The sequence below is a fragment of the Carcharhinus amblyrhynchos genome, chromosome 4 (assembly GCF_965287045.1).
Source record: "Carcharhinus amblyrhynchos chromosome 4, sCarAmb.v2.hapA, whole genome shotgun sequence".
In the NCBI taxonomy this organism is placed as follows: domain Eukaryota; kingdom Metazoa; phylum Chordata; class Chondrichthyes; order Carcharhiniformes; family Carcharhinidae; genus Carcharhinus; species Carcharhinus amblyrhynchos.
In genome coordinates, this window is record NC_137327.1 from 131,566,967 (window position 1) to 131,594,336 (window position 27,370).

General features: G+C 45.2%; 1 protein-coding gene across 1 annotated transcript in view; it reads right to left on the minus strand.

Annotated features, from left to right (window-relative positions):
- The window catches only part of LOC145342364 (phosphatidylinositol 3,4,5-trisphosphate 5-phosphatase 2-like), a 107,552-nt gene that overhangs the window by 73,752 nt on the left and 6,430 nt on the right, over window positions 1-27,370 (minus strand). Inside the window, exon 2 of the mRNA XM_080187885.1 lies at window positions 6,806-6,869. Within this exon, the coding sequence (XP_080044011.1) occupies window positions 6,806-6,869 (64 nt within the window). The remainder of the gene's footprint in view (window positions 1-6,805; window positions 6,870-27,370) is intronic.

A 27,370-nucleotide genomic window follows, 5' to 3' on the forward strand; every position in this document is an offset into this window, starting at 1 on the left:
CACTTCAACAAAATGCTGCAACCCAACCCAAAAATAGAATGAAGGTCTTGACCATGTTTCAGTAAGATAGCTAGGAGAAGGTTCACATTGTACAACCACAGTCAGTTAGCTTTGATGCTGCATTGTGGTGGAAAATGACTTGAGCTCGTTACATGCTTTTGCAACGCTCAGAAACAATTGAGTGCAGCCATGCTGCAGACTAAAACTATACTGGAGAGAATCCCTACAGTGCAGCAGATAGCTGTTTGTCCCATCCAATCTGCACCAACTCTCTGAAAGTGTACCTTACCCAGGTCTACCCCAGTCCCCGCCCTATCCCCTTAACCCCACACATTTACCATAGCTAATCTCCCTAATCTACACATCTTGGGACAGTAAGGAGCAATTTACCCTGGCCAATCCACCTAACCCGCACATCTTTGGACTGTGGGAGAAAACTGGAGCACCCGGTGGAAACCCATGCAGACACAGGGAGGATTTGGAAACTCCACTTAAACAATGACCCAAGGCTGGAATCGAACCTGGGTCCCTGGTGTTGTGTCACTTACTGTACTGTCTGGAGACAATACACATCTCTGTAACCTGTGATCAGTGCTCCTTCCACTCACATTGTCAGCCACTTCAGGTCTTGAACAGCAGGTTAGGTGTAAGGATTCGCATTCTAATCAGTAATCTCTAAACTGTCTGTGCTTTATATGCTCTGTCTGAGGCCAGAACTCTCCATTCACCTGACAAAGAGGGAAACCTCGAAAGCTTGTGGGTATTATCAAATAAATCGATTGGACTAAAACCTGGTGTTGTCAGACTTTTTACTGTGTTGTGAGGCAGCAGTGAGATGCTGTGAAGCCAGGGGAACAAAATAAATCACAACATTCCTCTGTTTGTCATTTGCTTTCCTTTTTGTTTCCTGTCCAAAGGTGGGGTTTTCAGCCCCTTCTGATTTGTGATGGTGGAGGCAGCCCACCGTTGGCTGGCAGTGGGATCTTCCTGTACCAACACCAGTAGCTGTGTTTCCCTGCTGTTCACACCCTCTGCAGCCGGGGAGACGGGGTGCAGGGGGGAGAGTGGGTGCCGGGGGGTCCGTCGCCAGAGGATACCACAGCAGGGAAAACCGGAAAGCCCCACCTCCTAGTGTGTGGACATCACTGGCATTTATTGCTCATCAGCCTTGAGTAGGTGGTAGTGAGCTACTCTCTTGACAAGTTTGTTGGTCCATTTCAGAGGACACTGCTGCAATTTACATAAAAAGCTGACGTGAGCAAGATGGCAAACCTCCTTTCCTGAAGGACAGGATGGGGCTTTAAGGGAGTCCAGTAACACCATGGTGACCGTGGACGAAGCTACCATCCACTGAGATTATTCAATTCTTTGCAGACTCTGTACAGTAAGTGATCCAAGCCGGGAATCAAACTGGATCCCCGGCGCTACGAGGCAGCACTGCTAACAATTTTTCAAAGAACCTGGCATTTCTTAACTTGTCGCCATCGCAATTAATCAGCCCTTCCTAGATAAGATTTCCCCAAGAAATCTGAATGGCAGTTTCATTGGGTTAGGATATTTGAAATTCTTCTTGAAACAGTGACAAATATTTATGCAATTACACCTGTCTTTTCCAGCGGAATGCTGGGTGACATTGCTTCAGGAGTACTCATTCCCCTCAGCTATGAATCTTAGTTAAAGCCAACAAACAACACAGCTACCCTGTCTGATCTTAGAGGAAATAGATCTGAGACTGTGGGCTTCGTTCAGTCTCTTCAGTTTTGCTCATCAGCACTTGCTTGTGCAAAAACAACTCTTGATATTTGGTGAGGAAATGCGTCACTCAAGTGGCTGCAATGTTATCACCAAAAAGAAAGAATGACTGCTCCAGAAAGCCTGCAACAAAGGCGGACAATGGAGATTAAGTGCTTTGAAAAAAAAAATGATTGCATGCATATTTCTAACGAACAAGAGGAGTTAGAGTTTCATTCTTTCATACTTCCGGGAGCAGGGTTGAATAAGAGCGACAGTGATGAGGTGAATCTGTCTCCTCCGCACTGTCTGTAAAAGTTCTAATCAGTAGTAGCCATGGGTAGAGGCAGTAAGCAGCCCACACTTTGGTCTTAAATTGGCAGTATCTTTCAGATAAGCAACAAGTGTAACCGAGGCAGACAGGGGTAGGAGTGGGGGACAGATAGAAACCTGAGCCTGAATCAGTGGAGAATGTTTTACTGAACGTTGGAGTCAAGATGCATTTACGTAGAATCCCTACAGTGCAGAAGGAGGCCATTCAGCCCATCGAATTTGCACCGACCCTCCGACAGATCATCTTGCCCAGGTCCTGCCCCTCCTCTTCCCCCCTAACCCTGTGCGTCTACCCCACTAACTCCTTTACATTAAGGGGCAACTTAGCATGGCCAATCCACCCAACCTGCACATCTTGGGAAACCCACGCAGACATGGGGAGAATATGTAAACTCCACATAGACAGTCACCCAAGGCTGGAATTGAACCTGGGTCACTGGCGCTGCGAGGCGTCAGTGCTAACCATTGTGCCACTGTGCCACCTTATTGAAGGAGCAGAATACAGGGAGATTTACTATAATTTAAGTTATATTATACCAGGGAGTGCTTGGCAGAAGGAGATGTAGAGAGAGAATTACTCTGCTTACGGGCAACACGATAGCACAGTGATCAGATCCAGCCTCAGATCACAGTCTGTGTGGAGTTTGCATGTTCTCCTCATGTCTGTATGGGTTTCCTCCAGGTGCTCCAGTTCCCCCCCATAGTCCAAAGACGAGCGGGTTAGGTTGATTGGCCATGTTAAAATTGACCCTAGTGTCAGAGGATTAACAGGGTAATTATGTGGGGTTACAAGAATAGGGCCTGAGTGGGATTGTGGTCGGTGCAGACTCAATAGGCCGAATGGTCTCCTTCTGCACTATAGGGATTCTGTGATTCTACGCTTCTAAATAATGCTACATTTGAGATGAAATTGCTTGATGCATGATACAGAAAATTTAGTCATTATGCAGCCTTTATTACACTTGATGTCAGGTGCTTCAAGCTAATATTAAGTGCAATAGTTAAAGCATGGAGGCACAGAAGTTAGCACAGCACCAGGGACCCAGGTACAATTCCCGGATTGAGTCACTGTCTGTGTGGTGTTTGCACATTTTCTGTGTGTCTGCGTGAGTTTCCGCCAGTTGCTCCAGTTTCCTCCCACAGTCCAAAAAACGCGCTGGTTAGCTGCATTGGCCATGCTAAATTCTCCCTCAGCGTACCCGAACAGGTGCTGGAGTGTGGTGACTAGGGGATTTTCACAGTAACTTCACTGCAGTGTTAATGTAAGCCTACTTGTGATACTAACAAATCAACTTTAGACTTTAGATAAATAATAGTATAATACACACCAAATTTGAGCAAAATCGAGAATTAAGAAGCAAAAGAAAGGTTCCTTGTCTAAATAAACGCAACACATGGTCATAAGTTTTCTGGAGACAGAGACGACGATAATTAAAGTCAAATGAGTCTTACAGGATAAGTGCAGTGTGGTTAATTTGCTCACTGCATGGTTCCACTCAGCTGTAACATAAGGTTTGAACTCAGCACAGCTGTGTTCCAGATGCCACCTGGCATCTATCCCAAAGGTGAAGCACAGTGCAGATAGAAAGTACCACAATGGTTTGGGTGGAAGTGGATTGCAGCTGTGATGATTAAGTATGTTTTTAGTTTAAAAATTTTGAACTAAAACAAAGCTACAAATTCCAAATGGGTTGGAGGGGGAGGGGGGGATGCAGAGTGTGCCATGTTCGCAAGTTGCAGATGTTGTGCCAAGCTGAAAAAAGAATTTGAGAAGGATGTGTGCAGTGGAGAGGATTTGCCAATTTGGCTCTCAAACAGAAGGAAACAATTAACAATTAAGGGTCATCCAGATTTGAAACGTTGGCTCTATTCTCTCTCCACAGATACTGTCAGACCTGCTGAAATTTTGCAGCATTTTCCGTTTTTGGAACAATTAACTAATTCTCTTCTCCATGTAAACGGCACAGTGACACAATGGTTAACATTGCTGCCTCACGGCGCCAGAGAACCGGGTTCAATTATAGCTTTGGGTAACTGTGTGAAGTTTGCACATTCTCCCTGAGTCTGTGTGGGTTTCCACCGGATGCTCCAGTTTCCTCCCACACTCCAAAGATGAGTGAGTTAGCTGGATTGGCCAAGCTAAATTGTACCTTAGTGTCCGGGGGATTAGCAGGATAACTATATGGGGGCTTATGGGGATAGGACCTAGGTGGGATTGTTGTTGGTAGAGGCTCAATGGACTGAATGGCCTCCTTCTGCACTGTAGGATTCCATGATTCTAGTCCCTCTGACTCTAAGGGGCAATTTGTACTCTAAGGGACAATTTTTAGCATGGCCAATCCACCTAATATGCACATTTTTGGACTGTGGGGGGAAACCAGAGCACCCAGAGGAAACCCGCACAGACACAGCAAGAATGTACAGACTCCACACAGATAGTGACCCAAGTCAGGAATTGAACCCAGGTCCCTAGCACTGTGAGGCATCAGTGCTAACCACTGTGCCACCATGCCACCCTAAAGCATACATCAAATTCAAAATCGTTATCCAAGATGATGTCCTAGAACATCGAGGTGAAAAACTTCCGCCCTTGTTTGCGGCTGGGATTGTCCAGTGCCATTGAAAGTGAATGGAGTATTGACTGGAACTCGAAATTCTCCATTCTCACGTGCAGCAGGGCGGGCGTGGACAAGATCAGAGAATCTTGTCCCTAGTATCAACTTACAGTCTCCGTTTGTTCAAATATTTGACATTGATTTTGTTTGAACATTGCAACTCTCGGCAAAACTTTTGCAAGAGTTAATTTGAGGCATTTTAATCAACATGACTTGTATTAACGGGTATTGGTGGGAAGATTGCCAATTTCCTTGCTTGGCCATGATAGACTGGACAATGGGACCAAAAGCATACACACTGGTGATTTGTTCTATCTCAACTTTATCAAGTAAACAGCACCTCAGTAAGTTTAGCTACTGCAACAAGGACAACAGAGACACTGGCACCAGAATCCCACTGCCCCACCCACCAAGGGAATCGAAGCGAGCGAGGGGCCGGAGAATGGGAAGATCAGCTGATCTCGGGCAGGATTTTCCGGTCTCGGGTCGAGTGAGGCCGTAAATTCCCACCCAGGATGTATTTTAAGGTGAGCAAAATGTCTCGATTCATTTTGCAAATGAGCAGACAGCTTTCAAAATGGAAGTGGGTATAAATCTTAAAAAGAAACTTTTGCAAGGCTGTGGATAGAGAGCAGTGGAGTGGGATGAATTGAAAGAGTCAGCTCCCTTTCAAAGAGCCAACACTGGTATGATGGGCTGAATGGCCTCATTCTCTGTCGAGTTCTTCTATATCTTGGATTAAATGTAATGCTGATTAACACAATACCCTGAGTTTTACACTCTGGTGAAACCTCAGCGTGTGGTTGGTGGGGAAGACTTGTAAAGGTTCTACGTAAATGCAAATATTTATTAACCTGAATGTGAATTAGAGGCTGGAAGCAAATCATTATGTCCATTCTGTTTTTATTTCTAATTTATTAATCACAAGTAGGCTTACATTAACACTGCAATGAAGTAACCGTGAAAATCCCCCAGCTGCCACACTCCGGCATCTGCTCAGGTAAACTGAGGGAGAATTTAGCACAGCCAATGCATCCTAACCAGCACATCTTTCAGACTGTGGGAGGAAACCAGAACACCCGGAGGAAACCCACACAGACACGGGGAGGATGTGTAGACTCCACTTAGACAGTGACCAAAGCCAAGGATTGAACTCAGGTCACTGGCACTGTGAGGCAGCAGTGCCAACCACTGTGCCACAGGAATGTTCAAACAATGCACATCCCGTATTTGCAGGATACAAGTCTGTTGGCATCCAGGTATATCCAGTGCTGTCGGGCTATGTAATGGGAAAAGATGTGCTCTGAATTTCCCCTCCCTCTACAGAAATTAATACACTTCATATACATTCACATTTTTATATGTATGTGTACAAATGGAGAGATGGTGGCATAACGTCACTGCATTTGTAACCTAGAGGCCAATATGAATGACCTGGGAACATAGGTTCAAATCCCACCATAGCAGCTGATGGAATTTAAATTCAATGAATAAATGTGGAGCCTCATTACTGGTGAAAATTAAACCATCATCAATTCTTGTAAAAATCCTTCTGGTTCACTGACATCCTTGAGAGAAGGAAATCTGCCATTCTTACCAACTCCAACCAACATGACTGAAGATCCATAGTGATGTGGTTATCTTTTAACTGCTTTCTGAAATAGGCTGTAAGGCCACCCAGCTCAAAGGGCAGTTAGAAATGGGCAACAAATGCTGCCCTTGCCAATGGTACCCACATCCCATTAAATGAAAAAATGCCCACTCGCAGCAAGACCTACACTATTTCTGCTTGGGTGATAAGTGGTAAGTAACAATCATGTTGCACAAGTCCCAGGTAATAACCATCTCCACTAAGAGAGGGTCCAATCACCTCATTTCAACTTTCAACAGGGAATCATCCATTGACCAGAAACTTCCCTCCCAAACAGCACTGAGAAGTACACTTACACCACAGTTCAGGAGGATGGCTCACCACCATCTTCTCATGGTCAATACATACTGGTCTTGTGAATGAGGCCCACGTTCCATGATTATACAAGAAGTTACAAACAAGAATGTACTGAAGACTAAATACAGAACAATAAAAAACACAAGTTATTTTGAATGTGCAATGAAATCTTGCTTACCTGGACAGCCAGAAACCCTTCCTCATCTTGCAGGATTCTGTATGTATAAACTTGTTTGAAATACCTGCATGGAAATGAGAGACATTACAGTCTTCAGTTGATTAGTCTTGATTAGAGAAGACTACAATCTACTGATGAAGATCAGCTTGCCAATGAGACAGAAGATGCAATGTACTATCCCTTCATCTCTGGTATACAAAATTGATTCCAACTGTGATGAATCAAGTACATTGTCACTGACTCTCTTCTCAATCTTCCTTGCTGCAATACTCCATCTCACCCTCAGCAATCTCCTTGCTGGAGTAGAGCTAAACTACAGAACATCTGAAATCTATTTACCTTCCGCCATTTGCAGGAGAAGCCCAAGGTTGTCCCACCCATTGTGCAAGCTCCGAGTCATCGTTAACCCCTTCACCCAGGAATGCAAGAGCATTGACCTTACACTAAATATCCATGAGATAAAGATCCTCTACCAACCTGCCCCCACCACACAGTTCTGCCCCACTGTTATCAAAATCCATGATGAGGCCTTGGACAACATGGACCACTTTCCATATGGAAGCTAATCATTGAATTCCTACAGTGCAGAAGGAGGTCATTTGGCCGATCGAGTCTGTAGCAACCACAATCCCACCCAGGCCCGATTCCCACAACCCCACACATTTACCCTGCCAGTCCCCCTGAAATTAGGGTCAATTTTCACATGGCCAAGCAACCAAACCAGGACATCTTTGGACTGTGAGAGGAAACCAGAGCACCCAGAGAAAACCCACTCAGGCACAGGGAGAAAGTGCAAACTTCACACAGACAGTGGCCAATTCCGGAATCGAACTTGGGTCCGTGGCACTGTGAGGCAGCAGTGCTAACCATTGTGCCACTGTGCCCCTAAGCCTGAGAGCCTACTGTCAATAAGGGCAGACATTGATACTGTTCAACACCACCTTCACTGTACATTCAGCACCCAAGTCACCTGTAGAAGAGGGCGTTTGAAGACTAGGAGCTCAGAGCTGGCACCAAAGTCATACTCTGCATAATATCCACCCTGCTATATGTTTCAGAGACATGGATTATGTACAATAGGCACCTAAAACTCTGAAGTATAACCAGTCTCTGCAAGACCCTGCAAACTCCTGCAAACACACTACCATCAGTGTTCTTGCTCAGGCCGACATCTCCAGAATCAAAGCATTGAACACGTCCGATCAACATTTCCTCCTTTGCCCACTGTGTCTCTGGTTGCTGCAGAGGTGGGGTGGACTTTCCAGCAATTAGATTGACCAGCAGCTCTCTATGCTGGGTCTTCCTCAAGAATGAGGGGCAGAAGCCCTGCCTGCAGACAACTGATGCTCAATCAAGTGGGAAATAGCTGCGGGACAGTGAGAGTTGGTGGGGATGTATTCCCACTGACTCTTTGGATGGCAGGACCAGAAAACCCCACCATCAAAACATTCAAGCCAGGATTTGAATGGTGTCCTCATGCGTTTTCCGTAACTCTGATTATATAAATGCCTCCATCATTAAACGTAAGACTTAAGGTTAACCAATAACCCACCTAGTTTCAGAGCAGCCTCAGACTCCAAAAGCGCAATGGCTGGGATTCTCCAGCTCTACAATTACCGTGTAGTATTGGCAGTTCCAGGGTGGTACAGACAAGGGGCAGAACCTGACGGGGGTGTCTGAAGGAGGTTCCTGAAGGGGGCAAAGCCTTAGGTGACCCCATAGTAGAGTTTCAATCACTGGTTGGGTAGGGTATGGGGTTTGAGTGGACAATGCCATCGAAGCTGAATGCAGGGGCGGGCAGGTCACCCTCATGCCTGTGTGGTGTGATGGGGGTGGTGAAGAGACACATTTAGTTATGGGAGGGAAGGATGTCCCTCTGGGCTCGAGGATTAGGAGTGTTCCCCATGATTGCGGGGGCGTCACAATGTCCAGAGGGGTGGGGGTTGGGTGACATCGGGCGACCTTCAATCTAACTTTGAGATTGGGGTGCCCTTGCTGGTCTTGCCTGCATCTTAAAGTCCCCACTCCAAAACAATTCTAAGTGTGGACGGAGGGCAAACTGAACCACGCTGATCCGCCCAGTGGGAATCTCATCAGTTTTTCCACTAGGGGGCAACACTTAGAAATTTTTTTGAAGAATTGCACGCATACTTTTGTCTCAAGGAAGTTAATCACACGAGGAAGCCAATGGTTGCCTTTGAATTTTAGCTCCTTGACCAGAATCAAGCTTCCAAAACTTTGATGCAACTGTAAACTTTGTTATTTTTATTATTTCTTATTTATTAAAATATTTTATGAACCTCATTTTAATTACATTGACAAGGAAGCCTTTGAGCTAGGGGCATACTCACCCACCCTCACTCAAGAGCTGTCTAGACAGCCACAAAAAGTTCAAAGAATTTTGCAATGTGGTTCACAGCATTTCAAAATGTCATGACATAAAGAATTTGCATCATTTTCTCACTAAAATGTGTCATTCCTACATTTTATAAGACTGATTTCCAATCTTTCTGAAGCAAAACGGAAAATCAACCTGAGACATTACTAACTCAGTTTCATCCTTCACAGATGCTGTCAAACCTCCTGAGTATTTACAGCACTTCCTGTCAAACCTCCTGAGCATTTACAGCACTTCCTGTTTTCATTTCAGATTTTCAGCATCTAATCTTAATCGCTCTGAACTCAGGAAGTGACCAGGATGGCAACTAATCATGATGTACAACACTACTATTGTTGGAACCATTAATGAACCCATTTAATTAAGTTAAAAGGCATTTAATGCACTTGTTAAATAGTCATCCAGCTCTTCATTGTCCACCAGCTCTATGTTAGCTGTAACTCTTCTGCTTTGAGGTCTACTGGGAAATCCCAATTGCAGTCAACATTCCCTGTTAATGAATGTATTTATTAGTCATTTGGAATTATAGAATCCCTACAGTGCAGAAAGAAGCTCTTCGAGCCTGCACTGACAGCAATCCCACCTAGCCCTATCTGCGTAACTCCACATATTTACCCTAGTTCTCCTGACGCTAAGGGGCAATTTAACATGGCCAATCCCATCTAACCTGCACATCTTTTGAGTGTGGGAAGAAACCGGAGCACCCGGAGGAAACCCACGCAGACACGTGGAGAATGTGTAAACTCCACACAGACTGTCACCCAAACCTGGAACCCCTGGTCCCTGACGCTGCGAGGCAGCAGTGCTAACCACTAAGCTACCATGCTGCCCTGACATTGTTTCCTGTTTCTCATTGAAAACTGTAACTCTCTTCTGAAATGAAACCGCCGTTATCTTGGAGAACTTTCAGTAGTAAAGACCCCAAGTCCCAACCACATGAAAAAAACAATGTCAAGCTCTCAGACCATCAGAGCAAAAGCATCAATATGTAAACAAAATACTGCAGATGCTGGAATCTGGAACAAAAACAGCAGATGCTAGAAAATCTCTGAGGGCATATGTGGTGAGTGAATAGAGTTAATGTTTTGAGCCTGAATGGGCCTTCATCAAAGCTGAAGTCAAAGAAAATAGGACGGGAGCAAGAGAACTTTTTGGTTAAAAAAACGTTACAGTTAATGTAACTGAAAGACTTCCATTCCATTTTGTTTTATTTTTTATTGATGATAGGGTATCCTACTTTTTAAAATTTACTTTTAGTCTTTTTTTCCAAAGATATATTGTATATTGATATATTGTATACTGTACATTGTCTCTCCACAATATACAGGCTCCTATTTTACCATTTTGATTCCAAGTGCTGGGTGGACATGAAACTGGGAGGGTTTGAGATCCGGCTTTTAGACCCCATTCTGAGGCACCCCCACATGCACTCTGTCTGCAAAAATATCAGCGATTCCAGATCGCACCGCACAAGCCTGTGGGTGGGGCTTAATGTGCCCGAAATCCAGCAGCTCCAATCAGAGCCTCCAAACTGCACAAGCGCAGAAAAAAGAAATACAATGTCACTCTCCTGCCTCATCCCTCCCAGGCCAGATAATACCTCCACCCTTAGCCCCCACAGACATTACCCCACCCCCCACAACATTACTGGCCTTCTTATTGCCCCACACCCCTCCACCCAGGCTGATCACGGCCTCCTTTCCCGCACTGATCTCAGGCAGAGTGACAGCAGACACCCCCTTTACTCCCCACTGATCTCAGGCAGAGTGACAGCAGACACCCCCTTTATTCCTCACTGATCTCAGGCAGAGTGGCAGCAGACACCCCCTTTACTCCCCACTGATCTCAGGCAGAGTGACAGCAGATCCCCCCCACTTTACTCCCCACTGATCTCAGGCAGAGTGACAGCAGATCCCCCCCACTTTACTCCTCACTGATCTCAGGCAGAGTGACAGCAGACACCCCCTTTACTCCCCACTGACCTCAGGCAGAGTGACAGCAGACACCCCCTTACTCCCCATTGATCTCAGGCAGAGTGACAGCAGATCCCCCCCACTTTACTCCCCACTGATCTCAGGCAGAGTGACAGCAGATCCCCCCCACTTTACTCCCCACTGATCTCAGGCAGAGTGACAGCAGATCCCCCCCACTTTACTCCTCACTGATCTCAGGCAGAGTGGCAGCAGACACCCCCTTTACTCCCCACTGACCTCAGGCAGAGTGACAGCAGACACCCCCTTACTCCCCATTGATCTCAGGCAGAGTGGCAGCAGACACCCCCTTACTCCCCATTGATCTCAGGCAGAGTGGCAGCAGACACCCCCTTTACTCCCCACTGATCTCTGGTAGAGTGGCAGCAGACCACCCCTTTACTCCTCACTGATCTCAGGCAGAGTGGCAGCAGACTGCCCTTCCCCTCAACTGATCTCAGGCAGAGAGCCATTGGGTGATTAGCACTTACCTCCTCACTAACTGGAGCGCCCGAAACGGATTTATATAGAGTATGTCTGTTCTGGATGGGTGAATGCGGTGGTAAATGGGGAACTGCCTGTAAGTTTGGGCGTGCAGCCCATTAAGTCAACTTAAATATACGCAAATACATTTAAATGGCCATTGCACCCATTTCGGGTGTGGTCCCGATTGCAGCCATTTTCGGGCCTTGGTAAAGGGGGAACTGGCTCGGAGGTGGGCACAGATCACATTACTCGCCTCATGTCCAGCTTTACCAAGTTTTCACACCTGTTTAATCCAGCCCATAATATTTGACTGAGCCACTGTGCAATTTAGCTCTGAATTCCGAGCTAGGTTTGAGAAACAAAGGCAGATTTGCATTTGTATAGCTTCTTTTGAATCTCATGAAACATTTTTGTAGTAAAGATACCATTGATACTGCAAAGGCAGAACAGCATTTGTTGGAAACCAAACATGGGTCCATAACGCCTGGTTCCCCAGCATCGGATTTGTGGAGTGCCCCAGTGATGCACTGGGAAATCGTTCCAGGAAGTTCTCACAACAGTGTGTGCCTGCCAATTGTCCGGAAGAGCTAACTTCCCTTGGACAATTGCGCTGGGCTGGGAACCGTCCGACAGAAGCCATTTCAATCATTAACTTCGGATGGCATACAAGATGATCAGAGGGTTAGATAGGGTGGACAGTGAGAGCCTTTTTCCTCAGATGGTGATGGCTAACACGAGGGGACATAGCTTTAAATTAAGGGGTGATAATTATAGGACGGATGTCAGAGGTAGGTTCTTTACTCAGAGGGCAGTAAGGGCGTGGAATGCCCTGCCTGTAGCAGTTCTGGACTCGCCAACTTTAAGGGTGTTCAAATGGTCAGTGGATAGGAATATGGAAAACGTGGGAATAGTTTAAGTTAGAGGGTCATTAGATTGGTTCCACTCATCGGCGCAACATCGAGGGCCGAAGGGCCTGTACTGCGATGCATGTTCTATGTTCTATGTTTTTTTCCTGATGGTTGCTCCGAAAGAGCTGGAAGGAAATAAATACTCATCGCTTCAGAGAAACTAATTAAACACCCAAACTACCCTCACATGGCAACCCGATCCCCCCGGGGGTTGACTTATCTCGCTGCACATCAGTTGCTCCACACTGATGCTAAGGGAGCATGCTTCGCTGCTCATGTTTCACCCAGTCCGAGTGAGGAGGACTAAGCAAAACAGGGACTGTGCAATTACAGTGAGGGTAAATTCACTCTGAGCGGCAATCCAATGAGGTTTGCCGCTCTGGGCCATGATTTCATATGCAAAATAAATTGGGAGGCGGTGCGACCATTTGCCATCAATAAAGTTTGTATATTTTATTTATTAGTGTCATAAATAGGCTGACATTAATGCTTCAATGAAAATTCCCTAGTTGCCACACTAAGGCGCCTGTTTGCACTGAGGGAGGATTTAGCATGGCCAATGCACCTAACCAGCATGTCTTTCCGACTGTGTGGCGGGTGTGGGGGGAAACCAAAGCACCCAGAGGGAAACCCACGGAGACACGGGGAGAATGTGCAAACACTGCATAGACAGTGATCCAAGCCGGGAATCGAACCTGGGTCGCTGGTGTCGTGAGGCAGTAGCACTAACCACTGTGCCACCATGCCTCTCCAGTGCCACCCAGGTGTACCAGGGTGGCACGGTGGCACAGTGGTTAGCATTGCTGCCTCACAATGCCAGGGACCCAGGTTCCATTCTAGCCTCGGGTGATTGACCGCGTGGAGGTTAAACTTTCTCCCCATTTCTGAGTGGATTTCCTTCGGGTGCCTCTTTGACCCTCCCACAGGCCAATGATATGCAGGCCGAGTTGATTGGCCCTGCTAAATTGCCCCTAGTGTTAGGGGGGTAGGAGTGTAAATATGTGGAGTTATGGGGATAGAGCCTGGGTGGGATTGCTGTCAGTACAGACTTGATGGGCCGAATGGCCTCCTTCTGCACTGTAGGGACTCGAAGATTCTAATATGTACACTAAAATAATATATTTACTAAAGTACGGCCTTGATACATTAAATGTAGAAGGTCAATTCTGTACTTGCAGAAGGTTTATTGCAGGAATTTGCAGTCACACAGTCAATTAAAATTAATGGGTGGTTAAAAGTGCACCGTGCTTCCCATACGCACTGCTCCTTACTAATCCCTAACACTTCGAATTAGGTTTCTGAACTAATACAAAATAATATTAAAAAACCAACTGAATGGATTCCATCAGTAACTACAAAAGGATATTTGCATTTTCCAACAGCAATTTGCACTTAATTCACAATTATAAACATCCTGAAACTTTGTTGATTCTCATAACTTGATCAACAAAGCCGCATTTGAAACTGAATTTTCATGAAACCTTTCAACAACCACAAATAGAATTTCATGAAAAACATCACAGGTACGTGATTCCGAAAAACACACTTGTTACTTTGAAGTCCAAACTGGGACGAAGGGTGACAAGAGGGTGTGTCTCAGGATCTGACATAACCGTGTTTCTGAGACACACAATCTCCCCCCTGTGGTTCCGAGCTCAGGGAGAATCACTCCTTTACCAAAATGCGATTGTCTCCTTTGCCCATCAGCGCAATATATGAACGGGGAACTGTGTATTCCCGACTGGCAGCCACAATCAGTGTTTATTCTGCTCCAAGACCAATGTGCCAGCTAGTTGGTTCAACAGCACAAGAGATAAGGATGGGATGGAGTCCAGAGTGGAAAATGCTGGCAGCATGGGTCTGCTCCCTTTATCTGATTTGCAATAATGCAAAATCATTTATGTATTATTACTGAACTTGCCATCCTCAAAGCTTTTGACAAGATTTTAAAAGGACTTTGGAGATTAGTGCATGAAATCGCAAGCATTTGCAGGAATTCTGGGTTTCGTATGGAAGCCAAGAATATTCTGCTGGTGAATAAGCTCAATTCTTCATCCTGGAATTACCATTTCCATCACTACATTTCCTTAAAGAGACTGCCAGGTCATTTTTTTTTGGCAAAGCAGTAGTTTGCTGTGTGGCCACTTAACGTCACAGTTAGCCATGTTTCTCTCTGTCTGATATGGTGTGTAGTGTGCACACTCATATCTCTTTGGCATAATGATGACTTTACCCAGCCTTGACATGGAATCAGATTGTCCAATCTCCTAACTTTACACAGACACCCCACTGGAGTGTAAGCAGCAAGAATTGCACCAATACCAGTAAGAGCACCCCATCCATGAAACCAATTAGGGAGTTCCAACCTCAATGACAAATCTGCCCTTCCAAATTTCATTGCCAAACCATCCTGTCAATCATCAGCAGTGCTCTGGGCTATTGCAGAGTTTCCTGATCAGTTAGCGGACTCCTGACTGTGATACAGAGGCTCATTTAGTTCCTCCTACGACACTGTCCAAGACTCAAACACCATCAAAATTTACATCAACTCCCTGCAGTCTGGTATACTGTCTTTGCTGCGTGTATAGTGCAGTCTCCATTACCTTGACAGACCAAATGTAAATGGGGTGACTCCTTTGCCAAGCACTTTTGTTTCGCGTGTGAGTGTGATCCCAGACTCCATATCACATTTCATTGTGGGTGGCACGGTGGTTAGCACTGCTGCCTCACAGTGTCAGGGTTCAATTCCCGGCTTGGGTCATTGTGTAGAGTTTGCATGTTCTCCCCATGGTTTAAAGTTTATTTATTAGTGTCATAAGTAGGTTTACATTAACACTGCTGTGGAAATCCCCTAGTCGCCACACTCTGGGTACACTGAGGAGAACTTAGCGCAGCCAATGCACCTAACCAGCACGTCTTTCTGACTGTGGGAAGAAACCGGAGCTCCTGGTGGAAACCCATTCAGACACGTGGAGAATGTGCAGACACCGTGTAGACAGTGACCCGAGTCAGGAATCGAACCCAGGTCCCTGGCGCTGTGAGGCAGCAGTGCTAACCACTGTGTCATTGTGCCGCTCAAGTGGGTTTCCTCCAGATGCTCCAGTTTCATCCCAAATCCTGGTCAGGTGAATTGACCAGGCCAAATTCTCACTCAGTGTACCCGAACAGGTACCAGAGTGTGGCAGCTGAGGAATTTTCACTGTAATTTCATTTCAGTGTCAAGGTAAGCCTATTTGTGATACTAACAAATAAATAAACTTCAATTCCTTGTCCCATTTTAACCCACTGCCACAGAATTATGGCCAGGACAAACAAGAAACGTTCAGGGATAGTTTACTACTTTACTAATCTCACCTACTGGGGTGAGATTCCACAGTCCTTGTGCCCTTTCTGGGTCTCCAAGTGTTGTGGTAGGATCACGAACCATATCATTAATAGCTGCCTTGTGGAATAAGTTAACAGTTCTGAAGTAACTCCTCAGAAGTCGGTGTCCCTTCGCCAGATTCTCTTTAATTACAAACTTGTCTAAGAGTGCTTCAGATACAAAGTCAGAATCCGCAGTGTCAGTAGCCCTGACACTCCTGAATATATGTACAGGCGAAGCTCCCAGATTGGCAGTCATTGCTTCAGTCAGGGAGTTCATTCTCCAAGAGGCCAACCTCATGGGCTTTGTTTTGTTGAGAGTAACAGGAAGTGGCACAAATCATCCAACAACTCATCAAGAATCAGAACTCTATTCATAGAATCATAGATCCCCACAGTGCAGGAAGAGGCCATTTGGCCCATTGAGCCTGCACTGACAACCATCCCAACCTACTCCTGTAACCCCACATGTTTAGCCTCTAATCCTCCCAACACAAGGGTCAATTTAGCATGGCCAATCCACTTAACCTGTGTATGTCTGGACTGTGGGAGGAAAGCGGACCATCTGGAGGAAACCCATGTAGACACAGGGAGAACGTGCAAATGCCACACAGACAGTGACCCAGGACTAGAATTGAACCTGGATCCTTGGTGCTGTGAGGCAGCAGTGCTGACCACGGTGCCGCCAGAGCCGCTCGAGGTATATCTGTTCCTTATTACAAATGTCTGGATTTGCTGTGAACTCCTAACGGTGAGTGCCATCAATCCATCATTATTTTCCCAATGTTTCTGTCTCTTTGTCTGTAAAAACTTAAGGCCTGTGCCCGCTGTCAGAAATATTGCGCAAGTGTGTGGTGATGTTGGGATAAGTGCCAGATATTATTACGTGCCATTTTACACATTTTCAAGCGCGTGCCCGCCCAGGATACATCAAATTCAGCCCCGTGCCCGGGGGACAAGTGGTTTGCCCAAAATTCTTATAAGCACAACTAAAGCCTTCTCCACGGCTAGCAACGACTTCCGCGAACTTCACCAGCCTAACTTCTCAAGTCACCAAGTGTTTTCACCAACCTTGCTGGAGGCTGAGGGGAGACCCGATAGAGATCTACAAAATTATCAGAGTCATAGACAGGGTGGATAGTCAGAGGCTTTTTCCCAGAGTGGAAGTCTCAATTAGAAGGGGGCGCAGGTTCAAGGTGAGAGGGGGCAAGTTTAAGGGAATTGTGCGAGGGAAGCTTTTCACACAGACAGTGGTGGGTGCCTGGAACGTGCTACCAGAGGAGGTGGTGGAAGCAGGCAGATTGGCAACATTTAAGAGGAATCTGGATGGGTGCGTGAATAGGGGAGGAAGAGAGGGATACGGACCGAGGTAGGGCAAAAGGTTTTTTTCAGTTGAGTTAGGGCCTCGTGATTGACACAGGCTTGGAGGGCCGAAGGGCCTGTTCCTGTGCTGTACTTTTCTTTGTTCTTTTAGCCTCAATTAGCCTATCATTACCATTAATCCAATTTTAGAACCCTTAGACCTTATCTACAGTTCCTACTTTCACCTTCGCTAGAACTATTGTCAGAAAAGCCACATTTCAGGTGGGAAAGTGATGTTTGCATTTGAACAGTGCAGGGCAACTCACACTCTTGGTGTCAACTTTTTCGTCTTCTCACAGGCTAATCGGCCACTTTGCAGTTATTGTGCTTATATTTCAAACGGCCTCACCTCCCTCACACATTCTTTTCATCACTCAGTATCATTATGAACTTTGATTCCTCTCATTTAGCCTCTATTTGCTTCATGTTTACATCAGTTCAGCTATTTACTCTTCCCCTTTTCCCCGCTTAAGGACTACGTAGTTTCTTTCTGAGTCTTTGCATATTTCTCTCTCCTTTGCCCCTTTTGTTCTGTTGAAATGCTCTGATGTCTTTCAGTTCTGTTGAAGGAGCTGCGCCTTACATAGTAACGTGTCTGCTCTTTGGGTGGTGGCACAGTGGTAGGGTGGCATGGTGGCAGAGTGGTTAGCACTGCTGCTCCACAGCGCCAAGGACCCAGGTTCAATTCCAACCTCGGGTCACTATCTGTGTGGACTTTGCACATTCTCCTTGTGTCAGCATGGGTTTCCTCCGGGTGTTCCGGTTGCCTCCCACAGTCCAAAGATGTGCCAGCTAGGTTGATTGCCAATGCTAAATTGACCCTAGTGTCAGGGGGATTAGAGCATAAATATGTGGGCTTGTGGGAAAAGGCCTGACTGGGTTTGTGTTTGGTGCAGACTCAATGGGCCATATGGCCTCCTTCTACATGTAGGAATTCGATAATGATTCAATATTGAGTGCTTCCAGTACCTTCTATATTGGAATCATAGAGTCATACAGTGCAGAAGAGACCCTTCAGCCCTTCAAGTCTGCACTAACATGCAAGAGGCACCTGACCTGAATCCCACCCAGAGTTAATGGTTCCTTCTTTGGAACTGAAGTGAGGTAGAAATATATTGCGGTTTATGAGCATCTGGGGTCGGATAGAAGGTGGGAGGGATTGAATAACAAAATTATAATAGAACAAAAGGCAAAGGAAGTGGTAGTGGCTGTAGTAAAGAGACATAACACTGATGCAGAATAAGTGTTAATGACAGAATATTGAACAGTTCTCTCTGAAAGCTAACACATGAAAAACAAAGATATTGACTATCTTTTGGGGAAGGGGAAAATCAAAATGGAGGACAGAGTTCATGGTCTGAAATTTGCTGAATTCAACATTGAGACCAAAGGACTATGAAGTGACTAAACAGAAGTTGAGGTGTTGTTCCCCCAGTTTGTGTTGGGCATCACTGGGGGAACAACACAAGTGACACCCAATTTGTCACTTGTTCGGTGTCACTTGTGTTGTTCCCCCAGTGAGGCCCATTGCAACAGGCCGAGGACTGAACTGTGAGCACGAGAGCAAGATGGTGGATTAGAAAGGCAAGTTCGTATTCACCTTGAAATGGTAAATCTGTTTCTCTGTCCCCGGATGGTTGAGCTTATCCAGCACTTTCTGTTCCCATGTCTTCTCCCTTTGGGCGATCAAGGGCATACGTGTTTCAAGTAGAATACTCCTTGAAACATGGTTCCGAGGTCAGTCCATGGGGAACTCAGTGCCCTTTTGGGAGCTGAGTTGAAATCCTGCCCAAATTTGTAAGCGGTGAAAACTTGGTGGGGGGCAGGGAGGAGGAGGGTTGGCGGGGTGGGGGGAGGTGAAGTTTTCCAGCCATTCGCGGCAATAGGATCCTCCAATCCCACTGGATTAGAGGTTGTGTTTTGTGAGAGCATTGTGTGACATCAATGGGGAAATCCCATTGACAGCGACAGGATCAGAAATCCTCGTCGCTGGAGAAGAGCGTATCACCTCCCACCACTAAGGAACACACGGCTGGGAGGCAGGGGAATTACCTCTCAATCTCTCATGGACTGAGACAACCTGAAAACACTTTCTGTTGAACATAGGCCAATGATACATAATACCCTTACTTCAGATCAGCAGACGTTACGATTGGCAGCCTTACTCAGGATGCAGTAAGAAATAAAACATTCAACATTGAGGTCTGGGGTTTGTTACATTGTTGAAAAAGGATAGATGGGATTTTCCTCTCTGCATTTCCTTGGTTTTGGATTTCACCCAAATTGCTAAATTGGATTCTTTTCCCATTTAAATCTGTGTCTTTAGTTAGTGATCCGCTTGCCAGTGGGTTCTCTCCCTCAGTGCTACCATAATCTATCGTATTTTTCACCAAAGCCAGTAAATTGTCTCCAAAAACATCTTTGTTCCAATCTGTCCCCCCAGCTGAAATCCATGAGACACAGGAGCAAAAGTAGGCCATTCAGCCCATCAAGTCTGCTCTTTTACAAACAGGGCGGCGCAGTGGCACATTGGTTAGCACCTCACAACGCCAGGGACCCGGGTCTAATTCCAGCCTTGGGTCACTGCCTGTGTGGAGTTTGCACATTCTCCTCATGTCTGCATGGGTTTCCTCCAGGTGCTCTGGTTTCCTCCCACAGCCCAAATATGTGGGGGTTAGGGTGCATTGGCTGTGTAAAATTGACTCTAGTTTCAGGGGGATTAGCTAGGGTAAAAATGTGGTGTTACGGGAATAGGGCCAGGATGGGATTGTGGTCGGTACAGACTCGATAGGCCAAATGGCCTCTTTCTGTACTGTAGGGATTCTATGATTCTATGAATGAGTTTGTGACTGATCTGATATAATGATCCTCAACTCCACTTTCTTATCTTATCCCCATGACCCTTGACTCCCTTACTGATTAAAAATCTGTCCATCTGAGCCTCGGAAGTCCCTCCACCCTGGTAAATCTCCTCTATCCATTCTTACAATGTCCCTCCCAAACAAACTAGAAGACTATGTGGAGTTTGCACATTCTCCCCATGTCTGCATGGGTTTCCTCCGGATGCTCTGGTTTCCTCCCACAGTCTAAAGATGTGCGTGTTAGGTGGATTGGCCATGCTAAATTGCCACTTAGTGTTGGGGTGGGGGCTGGCTATGGAAGTGCAAGGGGCTATGGGGATACGGCCTAGGTGGGATTGTGGTTGGTGCAGACTCGATGGGCTTAATGGCCTCCTTCTGCACTGTAGGATTCTTTGATATGACTCTAAGCAGAGGCCAAAGTACAGCTTACTCAATGACCACATTCCTGTCACAGTCTCAGTTGATTGAGCAGTTCTTGCAGTAGTGTCTCCTTAGGAACTGTACAGTGTGGAATGTTCTTCCACAACAGATCGAGTAATGATAAAAATCACGTTGATTCAACTATGCCGTTTAGCCTAGTCCTTGAGGCTAGCTGAAGTCCATCTTATCCAAGATCGGCTATGTGTCTGGGCTAATTCGGTGCCCTTTTAACATTACTAACTGGGCAATCATTTTCAGAATGCATCTAAAGAATATTGAGCAAGTGCCAAAAATTTCAAATGTGAAGATGCCAGTTATAACTTGTTTATCTTTCACTGTCCCCCCTCTGAAACCAAAAATTATTTAATAGTTGCTAACAAATGGGTGGCATGGTGGCACACTGCTTAGCACTGCTGCATCCCTGTACCAGACACCCAGGTTCAATTCCTGGCCTTGGGTGACTGTGTGGAGTTTGCACGTTCTCCATGAGTTTCCTTCGGGTGCTCCGGTTTCCTCCCACAATCCAAAGATGTGTAGGTTAGGTGGGTTGGTCATGCTTAATTGCCCTTCAGTGTCTGGGGGAATTAGCAAGGTAAATACGTGGGATTACAGGGATAGGGCCGGGTGGGATTGTTGTTGGTGCAGGCTCAAAGGGCCAAATGACCTCCTTCTTCACTGTAAGGATTCTATTCTATTTTTTCTATTCTATTCAAAGTAAGAAGTCTCACAACACCAGGTTAAAATCCAACAGGATTATTTGGTAGCACAAGCTTTTGGAGCATTGCCCCCTTCATCAGGTGACCTGGTGTTATGAGACTTCTTACTGTCCAATGCCGGCACCTCCACATCATTCTATTCAAACACAGGCTCATATTCATTGTTGTTTGGTCAGGAAACTTTACAGATAGGAAGGTGCTTGCAAGTTTCAGGCTGTGGACCACAAAATGATTATCTTTTCAAATACAGTTTTTGAAATGTAACACAAAAATAAATTTGCCCTCAACACCCCACCTCCCCAAAAAAGTCCCCATATCTCTGCTTCTGGCAATTCGGATAAGATTCTGTTCCACATGAGGAAATGGGGATTTAGTGGTAATGCCAGTGGATTAGGAATCCAGAGTCCCAGTATGGTGACATGGGTTCAAATCCCACCACAGTAACTAGAGGAATTTAAATTCAATGAATAACATTGGGAATTGGATAATGGTGGCCATTGCAACCATTATTGAATGTGGTTGAAAACTAACTAGTTCACTGATGTCCTGTAGGGAAGGAAATCTGCCGTCCTTACTTAGTCTGGCCTACATGTGACTCCAGAGCCACAGCAATGTGGTTGACTCTCAACTGCCCTCTTAAATGACTTAGCAAGGCACTCACTTCAAGACCAACTGGGGATGGCAACAATTTCTGGCCTTGTATACGATGCCCATATCCCATGAGAGAATAAAGGAACAAAACCATATCTTCCCATTCCAATTCACAGCATCATATGCCTAAATATTTTTAAAAAGGCACTTGAACCAAAGGATTGATTTTCCACAACCATGATAATGGGATATTCCAAATTTGTTACAATTTTCAATAAAGTGATATAAAAGTTCACCACGTGAAGCCATTTTAACTCAGCCAAATCTTTTTTTATTCATTCGTGGGACATGGGCATCGCTGGCTGGCCAGCATTTACTGCCCATCCCGAGTTACCCGAGGGCAGTTAAGAGCCAACCGCATTGTGGAGTCACATTAGGCCAGACCAGGTAAGGATGGCAGATTTCCTTCCCCAAAGGACATTAGCGAATCAGATAAGTTTTTACGTGAATCAACAATGGTTTTGTGGTCATCAGTAGATTCTTAATTCCCGGTATTTTTGCGATTGAATTCAAATTTCACCGTCTGTGACTTGAACCCTAGTCCCCAGAACATTAGCTGAGTTTCTGGATTAATAGTCTAGTGGTAATACCACTAGGCCATCGCCTCTCTGCAAATAACACCCTGGTCACTTAGCTCCCTTTCATCCACAGACTCTTTAATTTACCTTATTGGGGACTGTCCCCTAAGTATTGAAACTGCTGCAACCCAGCCAGGGGGATAAGGCATCAAAGTATCTATCTCGCCCAAATTATTTATTATCTGATGTCAGCTGATTGATATTTTCCACAGAAACCACTCTATTCCATGGCTTTCTCTATCCTCCGCCGATGAGAGGTCACACAACAGCAGGTTATAGTCCAGCAGGATTACTTGAAATCACAAGCTTTCGGAGCACTGTGAAGGAATGGAGTGGAGAGAGGGAGTGGGTAAGACAGTCTGTCAGAGAGTTGGTGCAGACTCAGTGGGCTTCTTCTGCAGCAGAGGGATTCTATGATTTAATACCTGAAGACGGGGAGTGAGGGAAAGCACAGGGAGCCACAACACCGGACCAAAAGGGCACCTGTTAAGGTTGATGGTTACTGTGCCAAGGTGCAGCATGGCTGTGAAAAGATTTGTAAGCATACAGCTTGGAATGGGGAGAAGTGGACGGTGGAAAACTGAAGCATAGAGGTAACGGACACTACTAATCCCCCTGACATCGCTCTAACACAAAGGAGCAATCCAGCAAGGCCATTCAACCTCACCCACATATTTTTGGACTGTAGGAGGGAAACAAAGCACTCGGAAGAAACTCACGCAGACACAGGGAGAATGTACAAACTCCACAGGCAGCTGAGAATCAAACCCGGGTCCATGGCACTGTGAGGCAGCAGTGCTAACCACTGTGCCATCGTACCACTCACTTGAGGCCAAGTCTGTCCCAGACTTTGCACCTTGTCAGGTTTTGGTAAGGTTCTTTGGGCAGTGAGCAGTTTGGGGCAATCTGGGTTGGGTGCAGTCAAAGGTTGCCCGGAGCCCAGGAATAGACCACATGCAAGCAGCCAAGTAGATAACAAGTTAGTGCTCTGCAGTACCACGGAACATTGTGCGGGTAGGTTAATTACAAATTGCACTGCAGCCACTCACCAATGTGCCTTCACATACCACCAAGAAGGACAAATTCAGCAAAAGCATGGAAATAGTACCACCTGCAAGTTCTGTTCTCAGCTACACACCATTCTGATTTGGGACTGTTCCTTCGCTGTCGCTGGGTTAAATTCTTAAAACTCTCACCCTAACAGCACTGTGGCTGTGCATGCACCCTATAAACTGCAGTAATTAAAGAAGACCACCATCTTCTCAGGGGCACTTTGGGACAAGTAACAAAATTGCCGGCCTAAACAGTGACACTCACTGTGAAGGGATTAAAAAAACATAATAAGCCACAAAACTGCTTTGCTAAACCTCTCAGTTCATTGCCTTTCATTTAAGGTACTCCATAAAATCTACTTCTTCCCCTTAATTGGCTTAATTACAAAGATCGTTTGATAATACTCCAATTATGTGCTTTGTTACACATAGTTGTTTGGAATCACAGAATTTGAGTATTGCAGGAAAGAAAAGGCATTATTGTCAGTTTTTCATCTTGCACTCATCAAAACATTCGCAAGAATTCAATAAATGGAAAATCAACAACTTCATACTCTATTTAAAGAAATTGCTGATTGTCGGAAAATGGTCTCTGATTAATAGGTGCAGTGTCATGGAGAATGCATCAGGCATTAGATGTGATTCTTCAATTGAACAACATTTGCAAAAATATTCCTCATTGAATTATGCTGATAACTAATTTATTATTATTGTCAGTCGGGCTCACAGTGTGGCACATTTAGGCGTACTGGAAGCTAAATATATCAATTCACAGGAACATGTTCTTTGCAAACAGAAAGAGCAGATATACACATTGCCCCTATTTCAGCCAAACAAAGTAGATGACAACCATTCGCTGGTTCATTCCTCAGCACAATGTCTTGACGAATTAGAATCAAGCTGCCTGGTTTACGTTTGAAGCAATGTTTGGCTGTTCACTTTCAGTCACCATCAACTAGTGGTATTTCCACAGCAACACCTCTACCAATCAGAATTCACTTGCCAACATATCACCTCGTACAGTATAAAATTGTTGACTTCCCTTGCATTGTATTTTGTGAGTGTTCTGTTGAATGCTGGATGAAAAGGTTTGACAAAATAGTCTTGTTTTCAGCGATACACATTTAGTTACATGAAAGACAATATATAACTGTAAATTGCTGTTTAATAAACCCCAAATTGAGTGGGGAAAAGAAAAATGTAAGCCTTAAAGGATCATTATCCTGCTTGGGAAGATAGAGCAGTTCAACTGCCATGTCATCAGATTTATGGCCAGTACACTTGATTTGATTTGATTTATTATTGTCATAGTATACAGTGAAAAGTATTGTTTCTTTCACACTATACAGAGAAAGCATAACGTATATTGAGAAGGAAAGGGGAGGATGCAGAATTTAGTGTTGCAGTCATAGCTAGGGTGTTGAGAAAAAATAAATTTAATATAAGAGGGGTCCATTCAAAAGTCTGATGGCGGTGGGGAAGAACATAAGAAATAGGAGCAGGAGTAGGCCACCTAACCCTTCGAGCCTGCCCTGCCATTCAATAAGATCATCGCTGATCTGAAGTGGATCAGTTCCACTTTCCCGCTTTCTCCCCATAACCCTTAATTCCCCTGTCTTAATTCCTCTTCTTGAGTCGGTTGGTACTTGCCCTTAGACTTCTGTATCTTTACCCTATAGAAGAAAGTGGAAGAGGGTATGTCTGGGTGCGTGGAGTCCTTGATTATGCTGGCTGCTCTTCCGAGGCAGCGGGAAGTGTAGACAGAGTCAATAGATGGGAGGCTGATTTGAGTAATGGACTTCATTCATGATGCTTTGTAGTTTCCTGTGATGTTAGACAGAGCAGGAGCCTTATCAAACCTTGATCCAACCAGAAAGAATGCTTTCTATCGTACATCTGCAAAAGTTGATGAGAGTCGTAGTGGACATGCCAAATGTCCTTTGCCTCCTGAGAAAGTAGAGGCATTGATGGGCTTTCTTAATTATAGTGTCGGCATGGAGGGACCAGGGCAGGTTGTTGGTGATCTGGACACCTAAAAGCTTGAAGCTCTTGACCATTCCTACTTCATCCCTGTTGATGTAGACAGGGGCATGTCCTACACTATGCTTCCTGAAATCGATGACTATCTTCTTCATTTTGTTGACATTGAGAGAGAGATTATTGTCATCACACCAGTTCACCAGGTTCTCTATCTCTTTCTTATACTTGTCTCATTGTTTGAGATCCGACCCACACAGTGGTGTCATCAGCAAACTTGAAAGTCAAGTTAGTGGGGAATTTGGCCACTTAGCCATAGTCTATAAGGAGGATAGTAAGGGGCTGAGAACACAGGCTTGTGGAGCACCGGTGTTGTGGATGATTGTGGAGGAGGTGCTGTGAATGATTGTGGAGGAGGTGTTGTTGACCATCCTTACTGATTGAGGTCTGTAGGTTTGGAAGTCTCGGATCCAGTCACACAGGGTGGAGCAAGCCCCAGGCCACTGAGTTTGGAGGTAAATTTTGTCAGAATAAAGATGTTGAAGGCTGAGCTTTAGTCAATAAACAGGAGTCTGACATAGATGTCCTTGTTATCCAAGTGTCCCAGGGTTGGGTGCAGGGCCAGGGAGATGGCACCTGCTGTGGACCTGTTGCAGCGATTGGTGAACTGTAGCGGTTCAGGCTGGAATTGATTCGTGCCAAGATAAACCTTTCAAAGCACTTCATAATGATATTTGTTGAACTGTTGCAGCCACCATTGCCACAGAGGAACAAGAGTTTTTAATTATTCTTATTTATATATTTACTGATCAGTGGCAACAATCAGGTGGCACAGTGGTTAGCACTGCTGCCTCACAGCTTCAGGGACCTGGGTTCAATTCCAGCATCGGGTGACTGTGTGGAGTTTGCACATTCTCCCATTGTCTGCGTGGGTTTTTCTGGATTTCCGGGTCTCCTTCCACAGTCCAAAGATATGTTGGTTTGGTGAATTGGCCTTGGTAAATTGCCCCTTAGTGTCCCAGATGTGTAGGTTAGATAGGTTAGCCAAGGAAATGTGGGGGTTACAGGGGTAGAGCGGAGAAGACAGTTTTGGTAAGATATTCTGTCAGTAAGTCAGTGCAGTCTCGATGGGTTGAATGTTCTCTTCTGCACTGTAAGGAATCAATGTTTAAATATCTTTTGTTGCTAATCACACCCGCCACTGATAAAACCCAGTCTGGCCCACTGCCTGTCAGTTGTGGCTTTGCAATATTTTGTGGATCGCACACAGCCACCCTCTGATTCTGCTCAGAGCTCCAATCAGTAAGGTTAACCTACAAGGGGGTTAGCTGAGGCCTATACCATGCGTGCAAGAGACTAATTTCATCAGATGCTTCTGATCCAATTACCAGCCAGTTTGGTACAAGTTACTGTTCGTTTTCTTCCAACAGAATATGATTGTGGTTTTAGTAAGTGAGTTCAACTGTAATTTAAACCAAATGCACTCTGCAAAAAGCATGCAAAGAGAGAGGTGAGATATGTCTGTAAAACACAATGTGGAAGTCACTTTAGCTAATGCACTTCACTCTTATTTGGCATTGCTCTCATCAGTTAAGAAATAAAACATCACGTGTATGTTGAAAAGCTAGAATATTTACTAGAATGCAATTTAGATACTACTCCGTGAATATTTAATTATGAAAAGGAGTGGTTTTGTTTCTCTTGCTCGCTTTTCATTAAGTTCACATCCAAAATGATTGCAAAGTAAAAGATTTTATGACTCTGTTAACCAATAGCTTGAGTCATGGAAACTTTTAGCCAAAATATCACAACTTGGATAGCCA